This window comes from Diabrotica virgifera, chromosome 9 (assembly GCF_917563875.1).
Source record: "Diabrotica virgifera virgifera chromosome 9, PGI_DIABVI_V3a".
NCBI classification, from domain to species: Eukaryota; Metazoa; Arthropoda; class Insecta; order Coleoptera; family Chrysomelidae; genus Diabrotica; species Diabrotica virgifera.
Genome location: NC_065451.1, coordinates 44470578 through 44481418, shown reverse-complemented (window position 1 = coordinate 44481418; position 10841 = coordinate 44470578). Strand labels below are relative to the sequence as shown.

The 10841-nt window shown below is 30.8% G+C and overlaps 1 protein-coding gene across 1 annotated transcript in view; it reads left to right on the top strand.

Annotated features, from left to right (window-relative positions):
• Positions 1–563: 563 nt before the first annotated feature.
• Positions 564–10841, top strand: part of LOC114327822 (uncharacterized) — a 56871-nt gene continuing 46593 nt past the window's right edge. Inside the window, exons 1-2 of the mRNA XM_028276530.2 lie at positions 564–647; positions 7516–7606. Coding sequence (XP_028132331.1) covers positions 7535–7606 — 72 coding nt within the window. The 5' untranslated portion in view covers positions 564–647; positions 7516–7534. The remainder of the gene's footprint in view (positions 648–7515; positions 7607–10841) is intronic.

Sequence of the window (10841 nt, the reverse complement as noted above, 5' to 3'; positions counted from 1 at the left end):
CAGAATTCCATTAACTTTCACACCCCATTCCAAATTATGCAGCGCATAATTAGGTGTACCACCCGGTATAACTAAGTACAAAAAAGATGTTTGAGAAAACCTTAGTCCAACTGTGGAAATGCCAAATAAAAATCTAAAAAAATAAAAAAATAAAAAAAATAGCGGAATGCGTTAATCTGTTCACGAAAAAATCAAGTATGAAAATGAGCATAATTTTCTGTATCCCAAATCCCAACCTTATGCCTCACAGTAATTGTAATATTACCTATGATTTTGAATATTAGATATTTAAGTAAAATATACACAAAATTACTGTTGGTAAATAACTATCTCATTTCCTTATTAAAATTAAATTACAATCTGATCGTTTTTCTTATAAATGAAATTCATCCAATGAATTTACCACGGACCTCAGATGGGGTGGCTACGCCATTGATCTGATTGTCACCTTAAGTTAAAAACAGGTATAGTATTAAGTGACCTGGCTAATTTTGCAAATAATGGCCCTAATGTTTTTGTGATATTGGAAACTTTAGTCTCATTAACTATCAATTAACAAAACTAATAAAAGGTCGTGCTAATCACTTTTTGAAAGAGTGTGGTAGTATTTCTGTAGGTACCTGACTGTTGTCCATATTTTGTAAAAGGTAAGAATGATAAAATCATACTACAAGATACTTTATTTTATCATGGTTAATTGAAGTTTTTTTTGTATTATAGTTAAAATTACTAGAGTAAAATATTTTTCTATATATAAGCCGTAATATAAGTTTCAGATTTTCCTGAATTGCAATATTCTATTTTTCTCAGATATTTTTTTCCAATTTTTAATACAAGTAATTGCTGAATTAGTTTTTTAACGTTGAGCTACATAAATTTTCATGAAGTGTATTCGTTATTGCGATTTTTTATCTTCATTGATGATTGGTCGTTATTCAAACCGATTGTAGATATTATATTCCTTAAGCCAACCACTCACAGTAGGTACTGCAGCGTCGTTCAATTTTGTCGAATTCCACTAGTTAGCAAAATTTTTTATCGTGTGTGACCGTGTATCCAACGAAATCGTAGGGTTTGACCGCAGACAGACTGGCCTGTCTGCTGCGGTACTGCAGAATTGATATCATCGATGATCTTGTCGAACGATACTGCAGTACCGTGAGTGGCCAGCTTTATATAGTCCATGTGGTGAGACCGCTCCCGTCTGAAAAAATTTCTGATTCGGTTTCTCTGTGGATTCCTATTCAAAAATGTCCCCTTTAAACAAATCTGAAGGCTGCCGGGCGGAATTTATGGCAGAAATTGTTTAAACAATTTTTTTAAACAAACACAAAAGATTACGTTTTTTGCTCTAAAATATACATTTTTACGTTTTTTGGATCATTCTAAACAAGTAAAGTATCTTATAATTTTTCTAGAAATTGATAGTTTTCGAGTTAGAGTTTTCAATTTAAAATCTGAAAAATGCGAAAATACGCATTTTCGAGGCTTATAAACTTATATTTAAATTAGTATTTTTAAGGTTTCCAGATACTTATTTTGCAGGATAAACATTCAGCTTCAAGATTCTGAAGAGTGATCGCGTCTAACTTTAATTTATACCGTTGTTTTTTAATTGTTAAATATGCATGTTTATCCGATTTTTTTTGCCGGTGCGGCGGGCTCTATTTAAAAAATCTCCTATTTTTCTACGAAAATTATTTTTATAGATTCTTTGGGATATTCTAAATAAATTAAGTTTCTTGACATTTTTCTCAAAAGTTAAAAGTTTTAAAGTTATAAGCGATTTAAATTCCCAAAAATGACAAAAAAACGCATTTTCGGATTTTAAATCGCTTATAACTTTAAAACTGTTAACTTTTGAGAAAAATGTCAAGACACTTTTTTTATTTAGAATGTACCAAAGAATCTACAAAAAAGTATTTTTCGGTTGAAAATAAGAGATTTTCAGAATAGAGCGCGCCACACCGGCAAAATAATCGGATGGACATGCATATTTAACAATTAAAACAACGATTTAAATTAAGGTCAGACACGATCACTCTTCAGAATCTGTAATATGAATGTTTAAACTTCAATTTAAGTATATGGCAACCTTAAAAATACTAATTTAAATATGAGTTTTTAAGCCTCGAAAATGCGTATTTTCACATTTTTCAGATTTTAAATCGCTTATAACTCGAAAACTGTAAATTTTTGAGAAAATTTACAAGATACCTTTCTTGTTTAGAATGACCCACGAAACTTAAAAATATATGTTTCCGAGCAAAAAAAACGTGATCAATAAAATAACCAATTGTTTAAACAATTTCTGCCCAAAAATTCCGCCCGGCACCCTTCATATTTGTTTGAAGGGGACATTTTTGAATAGGAATCCACAAATACACCGAATCAGAAATTTTTCCAAATGGGAGTGGTCTCACCACATGGACTAATAAGTTTTTTAAATTTTGTTGCCATTATATTTTAAAACATACTGATCATAAATATAAATATATTTAGTGTATATAAGTACATTATAGTAGTTAGAAGTAAATATTGTGAAATCAAGTGTGTGGTCAAATATTTTTTACTTATTTATTTCGCCCACTACTGGTTTCTTTTGAACATTTTTATAAGACTAAGTACTACCTACTTAGCAGTGACAAAAAGGGTATTGCTTCTAATTTACCTTCAAAGAATTTTTAGTTTTGTGACCAAATGTTTAGGAAAATAAAGTTTTTAGCATTCTAATGATAGTTTTTTGTAGTTTTTATTTTTTCTATTTTGTTTGCTGAATTGTTCAATCTGAATACTTCTCCATGCTTATTAATGATAGGGGAGCAAAGTATGCTAAATTTGCAGTCACTCGAGCGTTATTGGGACCTAGTGGGTTGTGATTATTAGGTCCTAAAACCAAAAAAAGTTAAGTAAATTTTTCCATTTTAGTGGGATTTTCCATTTTTAATTTAATTTTCCATTTCCAATAATCGTTTTTTCCGATTATAGCGCCATCTATCCATAATTCGAAAAAATGACTCGAATAAAAGTTGCTTAATTTTACGTAAAGAATCCAAATCTGCAATAAAAATTTGCGGTCCCATTTAAGATTTTTAAGTAACCCCCACCCCACCTCCGTGGGGGGGGGGTCATGTTTGGTACCATTCGATATTTTTCAAAAACATTTTGAAAGTGTATTTTGCAATTTTTCGATCTGATGTGCATATTGCGAAATATTGCGAGGTTTGTATTTAAAATTTTAAATTTACCCCCACCCCTCTCCATGGGGGTCATGTTTAGTACAATTCGGCAGATTTTTAAAAAATATTGAAGACGTATTTTTTTAGTTTTTCGATCTGATGTTCATTTCGCCAAATATTCGCTTTTTTTGTGAAATTTTTACTCACCCATTTCCTTACGCCCCGTTCAAATCGTCAGATTTTTGAAATATACACTCTTTTGCATGTACTTAACTTACCTTATCTTAATCTGACTATTTCAAGTATTTTTAAGGATAGATTTTTTTTCCGTGCCCACCTTAATGAACTTCCCTGTGTTAAGAGCCAATATATGGCAGAGGTACATCTGCAGGATACCAGGTTTCTCCCCATATGATAATCTGACTCAAGTAACTGCCAAAATCCCCGCTTTTGTTCCCTTGCCATAACCTGTAATTTGCTTTCGTCGCTTTTTCTTAACAACCATAACTAATCCAGCTTCGTTTGCGGAGTTGTGCGGTTTGTTCACTTCTACAGTTAGTTATAGCATTATTTATCGTTTTTCTTTTTAGTTCATGCTATTAATTTTGCATGTCTTGCTTCTATGGAACTCACTCACCCACTCAATCAGTCTTTTGCTTGGTCGGTCAATACTTCTTTTACCACCTAGTGATTTTTCTCTTGCTATTTTAACGACTCTTCTGTTCGCATTCTATTGCTATGATTTTTTCAGGCTATTTTTCAATTTACGGTCAACCCTGTATATTATATTATGTATGTTCTGGTCTCGTCACTCCTCATTCGGTCTCTCGGCGTATACTCCAGAGAAATAACCAGAAATAGACCATGTTCGGGACACAGAAAGATCCCGGTAGCTGACTACTTGTTTAGATTTTGTAGACATATAGGCGGAAAACCTACCTGTTTCCTGCCTAGAGTTCGCGTCCGTTTTTTAATTATTAACAATTTAATGCAAAAATCTCGACTTTTTCGTTTTTTTGCACTCTATTCAAAAGCTAAATAGTTGTCACAAAATTACAAAATTTAATTTTTCAGAACATTGAAAAACCTTCAAAATGCCGATTTTTGAATGTTAAAAAGTAAATTTGCTGCTACGCAAGCTGCAAAATAAATGTAAATCGTTATTTGTTAATCATTTTTACTAAAACTATCTTAAAACTTTAGTGTTTCATCCAAAGTTGGCTATTGGGGTATTTATCAAACCCTCAAAATTCGAGACAGAGCCATTGATTAGTTTAAGAGTTATTCTATTTGTTTATCCAAAAGACCTTTATTTTGCAATAACATAAGACAGAAAATTATGAAGATAGGGCAGTTCTGCGTATACCAAATGAAAATAGAAAACTGATGCTATCAAAATGTACTTAAAAAGGATAAAAAATTATCTAATATAGTCAAAAATCCTTATGACAAATTCTTGAAATTTTGTAGTTTATAAACATTTAGAATAGCTTTAAAAATATTGTCCCAAGAAAAAATCATCTTACATAATATGTAAATAATATTATATAATAATACAATAATATTATTAGTAAAGCTGGTATTTTACACAAATTTTTAAAAATGTAGTACAATTGGTGATTAGTTGTGATAAGTGAAGGGGGAGCTGGGAGCCGACAAATGCATGAATTCAAAAACTAAAAAAGGCAGCTTAAAACTACTATAATTTCCTATATTTCGGGATCTATTTAATATATTTTGATCGTTCTTTTTTTTAATTTGCATGTAATTTTTCTGTACATAAACAAATATGCAATTTGTCTAGACATTTATTATTTAATAAACAGTCTAATTTGTTTAAACAATTTTTGAAAAAATAATTTTTTCCCAAAAAAAAAGAAAACGTTAAGGTATACTATAATAAATAAATTAACTGCAATAAATAATTATCTAATAAAAATCATTTATTTATTAAAGTGTAATTTAACTTTTTCTGTGATCATTAATGTTACTATTATGATAAAACAAATAGATTTTTGTGAAAAAATATTTTTTCAAAAATTGTTTAAACAAAGCAGACTCTTTATTAATTAATAAACTTATTAACAAATTTCATATTTGTAATGTACCTATAAATTACATACAGACTAAAAAAAGAAAGATTAAAATCCATTGAGTTGATTAGGAGATACAGAAAATTATATTAGTTTGAAATTGCTTTTTCGATATTTTAACTCGGTGGATCTGTAGATTCCCCCTAGTAATAGTTTGAACTACATTTTTGAAAAATCGTAGAGGGTGCTGTGAAGGTACAATGTTTGTGCAAATTTTTTAGCAAAAAATAAAAATCTCGTTCTTTAAAATAGCATTAATGAGATTCCTTAATTATTATAAACAAATTAGCTGTGAATTAAAAACAAAACACATGGCTAACTTTGTCCCAAAACCCAAGCATATTTTTTTATTTGAAAATTCGTGTTAAAATACTAGCTTTTTGAATATAATATAAAAATATTGTTTCTACGGACAATATTTTTAAAGTTATTTAAAATGTTTATAAACTACAAAATTTCAAAAATTTGCCATTAGGATTTTTGACTATTAAATATTATTTTTTTACACATTTTGATACTATCACTCTTCTACTTTCCTTTGACATACTCAGAATTGCCCTATCTTCATTATTTTTTGTCTTATATTATTTTTAAATAAAGGTCTCAGGAATAAACAAATAAAATAACTCTTAAACCAATTAATATGTCGGTCTCAAATTTTGAAGGTTTGCTAAGTACCCCAATACCCAACTTTGGGTGAGACACTAAAGTTTTATGGTAGTTTTAGTAAAAGTTATTAACAAATAACGATTTTCAATTATTTTGCAGTTTGCGTAGCAACAAATTAACTTTTTAACTTTCAGAAATCTTCATTTTGAAGGTTTTTCAATGTTTTAAAAAATTAAATTTTGTAATTTTATGTCAACTATTAAGCTTTTGAAAGGGGTGCAAAAAATCGAAAAAATCGCGATTTTTGCACTAAACTGTTAAATAATAAATCAAAAAACGGATGCGAACTCTAGGCAGGAAACAGGTATCTATTCCTATAGGTCTACAATAACTAAAAAAGTAGTCAGCTACCTGGATCCTTGAGTGTCCCGAGAAAATCCTTATTTGCCTGGACAAGTATTTCCTGCAATTTTTTGAATATTCTCATTTCAGCTGTTGTATTCTCTATGATTTATCTCTGTCGGGTCTTACTTCTGATTGTATATTGTCCTTTTTTGATGTATTTTTTTATTATTGGTCCTATGCTGACCTTAGATATTCTTAATTTTATCTAACATTATGATAATTGTATCAACACACGATTTTCTCGTTCGGAGACTTTGTTCATCATCTACTAAGTTTATGAGCTGATTTATTCGACCTTGCCACATTGTAGTTTTAAATTTCAGGGTAGTATTTGAAAGTTGATAGTTCTGTAGTTTTCTAGTTGACTGTTCCCACCGTTATTTAATAATAGGATTAGATGTCTTGTTTTCCATTCTTCTGATACTTTATTATGTTTATAATTATTTTATTCAGTTATTAAGCTCAAGTGACAAGTCTCTTCTGGAATCGACAGCCAGGGTAAAAGTCGGCAATGCGTCCACAGAGAGCATTGATATGAAAAAAGGTGTGCGACAGGGATGTGTTCTCTCCCCTCTCCTTTTTAATATTTACTCCGAACAAATTTTTAAAAAAGCACTGGATGAAGCAAACGAATAAACTATTTAGATGGGAAATAAGCCACAATCAAATTGAAAAAATAATTTTAATAACGTTTCGACGCCCAAATCGGGGTCGTTGTCAAAATACAAAATACTATGAACTTTCCCTTCCATTATGAAGCGTAAAATTTGAATCTTTCTCCTCTGTAAATATCTCCTAACTCGTTTTTCTGTTTTTTTTACAATATTTAGGAGACTTATCTGTTGATCACGTGATCTGTCCAAAAGCTCTTTAACATCGTTCGAATATTCGAATTTGTCTCCTTATGACGCCCTAATGTTCATCGAAAAGCTACCGCCATCTGAAAAGCTTCCGCATAGCTTACCAAGTATTTTCAAAGTGAAGCTATTGTGGTAAAATTGATAGCAAAGTCAGAAAATGTAGCAAATCTCAACAAGATTTATGTTTAAATGGTATTTCATCTATGACTGATTTAATAAGAAAACATTTAGAGCAGAATATCAAAAAAAGATATTATATTTTGATTTAAGATTTTTTATGTACAATTTTTTTGTATAATTTGTTGTGTTAATGCATTTATATTTTTTATTTACTTCGTACTTAGACTATTAAGTCCCTTTTTTGCTTAGTTTTAGATTTCAAACAAACATGAAGACTGTATTCGGTGCAAGCGTTTTAGTAATCTGCCTTTCTGCAGTATATGGTTTAGTCGATGTAAAAGTAAGTAGTACAATAAATAACTTTAACAAATTATAAAAAGCTAAATAAAATAAATAGAAAAAAAGCAACCAGTAAAATAAAGAACTACTTTTGATACAAACAGTTGACAAAAATTTTATAGCACATAATAATATTGCTGTTATCCAATTTTAATTTTTTCACAATATGTTCGATAGGATTTTAAAACAGTTAGTCTAAGAGCTAGTGAACCCTCCGACTAACGGTCGTCCTGTAAGGCTAGAAATTTGTCTAGTGATAATTCATATCACACTAAGGCTAAAAACCATGACCTGGTAGGCATCAGCGGTGCACGTGTATCTACCAGGTGAATCGAAAAGTGCAAATTTAGGGGGTAAAATAAACTTTCTCCTATAAGGTTTAAATTTAAATGTGTTTGAGTAAGTCAGTTAGAAGAAATGTGTACAATGACAGGCGATTCTGAAGAGAATAAGACCTTGCCAGGCGAGGGTAAAGATTAGGGGTTTTTCCTAAAATTTTTTTTTTGCATCGAACAAATTTTTTTTAGGTTTTTTGAATCATTCCAAACAGAAAAGGTCTTCAGTGATTGTTCTCTTAAGTTAATAGTTTTTGTTATATAAGCGATTGAAAATTTTGAATTTTGCGAAATCGGCCATTTTTAACCCTAAATCGGACATTTATCTAAAAATTTCAAAGTTGCCAAGGTAGGTAGATATTCTTTAAAAATTGACTGATGAGTGAGTTCTTAAAGAGTTTTTTGCGATACAATATCGGAAACTTTTTTGTTTTTTAATTGCTGATCAAGCGGGCGCGACACTGTAGTATAAGTGAGGACGTTTGAGTTGGCATACATTCATTATCTCGAGAATGGGCAAATTTCAAGAGAAATGCTCAGACAGGTCGATTTTTATTTTTAAATTAGGACTTTTTGGCATATATATAATACTAGTGACGTCATCTATCTGAGCGTGATAACGTAATCGATGTTTTTTTAATGAGAGTAGGGGTTGTGTGATAGCTCATTTGAAAGTTTATTTAATTCTATATTCAGTAATATAAACATTAACATAATTATTTATACAGGGTGTACAAAAAAAAATTTTTTTATTAAATTAACTTTGATTAAATTTGACGAATAGAAGAAAATTTTTTTTTGTACACCCTGTATAAATAATTATGTTAATGTTTATATTACTGAATAGAAAAAATTAAATTACCTTTCAAATGAGCTATCACACAATCCCTACTCTTATTTAAAAAATCATCGATTACGTCATCACGCTCAGATGGATGACGTCACTAGTATTATATATATGCCAAAAAGTCCTAATTTAAAAATAAAAATCGATCTGTCTTAGGATTTCTCTTGAAATTTGCCCATACTCGAGATAATGAATTTATGCAAACTCAAACGTCCTCACTTATACTACAGTGTCGTGCCCGCTTGAGTAGCAATTAAAAAACAAAGGGGTTTCCGATATTGTATTGCAAAAGAACTCTTTAAGATTTCATCAATCAATGTTTAAAGAATATTTACCTACCTTGGCAACTTTGAAATTTTTAGATAAATTTCCGATTTAGGGTTAAAAATGGCCGATTTCGCAATTTCCAAAATTTTCAATCGCTTATATAACAAAAAATATTAACTTAAGAGGAAAATCACTAAAGACCTTTTCTGTTGGGAATGATTCAAAAAACCTAAAAAAAAATTGTTCGATGCAAAAAAAATAATTTTAGGAAAAACCCCTAATCTTTCCCCTCGCCTGGCAAGGTCTTATGCTCTTCAGAATCGCCTGTCATTGTACACATTTCTTCTAAATGACTTACTCAAACACATACTTAAATTTAAACCTTACAGGAGAAAGTTTATTTTAACCCCTAAATTTGCTCTTTTCGATTCACCTGGTAGATACACGTGCACCGCTGATGCCTGCCAGGTCATGGTTTTTAGCCTTGGTGTGCTGTGAGTTATCACTAGACAAATTTCTAGCCTTACAGGACGACCGTTAGTCGGAGAGTTCAATAAATAGTTTTCCACTCCTGAAATTGTTGTCAAAAGAAAGAAGTTAAGAACAATAATTTTTTAACAAGTTAGTACAACCGCCAAATAAACAGGGCCGATTTTACCACTAGGCACGTGAGGCACCTGCTTCGGTCCCATATTTAAATGGGGCCCGGAAAGATCACCAAACAAAACATGTTTATTACAATAACAAAACAAATTTTATCAAAATTCTTTAATTTTACGAACAGGCAATGATAAATGTTAACCATAAGAGTTATAATTAAGTGGATGAGTGCAAGCTTTCGGCTTCAATGCTCTTTAACATGCATTGATTTTTTCGAATCCTGAAAAAACTAACAAATATTTAAAAAAAATTTAGACGCAGAATGAAAGATTACATTATTACCGAGGGCCGAATGTCCCTTAGAATATTTTTCCTAGCGGATGCGCAGTGGATAGCCTTATTCTTTAACAATATGGCTGTAAAAATATTGTTGCTAAACAGGTAAATTGTCGTTGTATACCGGGTGTAGAAATCAGTCAATCAATATGTGTTTTTTTGTCAAAGTTTGCCACACCCTGTGGAATATTCCAGAATTTATAAAATACTGAAATTAAAACCCAACTATGGCCTCAGGTTTCCTTAACATTCTGTTTTTGATCCATTCGATTATGTTTAATAATAAAAAAATGTTTTTCGTCAATACAGGGCTTTTTTTTTAAATAAGTATGACAAATATAATTCTGTATGAAAAAATAATGACAGTTTGCTTTGTAAACGTAAGTCCGCTAATGGTTTGTTTCCGAGATAAGGGGTGCTGAAATTTGGTGAGTCTTAAGAGGTAGATATTGTGCATTTATTGAGATACAATAATTAAGAATTTTATATTCACCATTGACACGCATGCGGGTCGTATTACCCGTTGGCTACAGTTGGGTTGTATTTTCAGTATTTTATAAATGATAGAATATTCCACGGGCTGTGGCGAACTTTGGAGAAAATACACAGTTTGATCCGGTATACAATGACAATTTACTTGCCTAGAAACAATATTATTACAGCGATATTGTTAAAGAATAAAGCTATAACATAAAAAAATCACTCAAATCGGAGAGTAGGTTTAGGAAATTCAAGACATCAAAAATTACCCATTTTTAAGGTGGGCGGTTAATTTTGTCGGTGACTGCACATCAGGTTAAAGGTAAGATTCCGACATGGACGGCACGCGGCAGACGGCAACTGCAGGACGG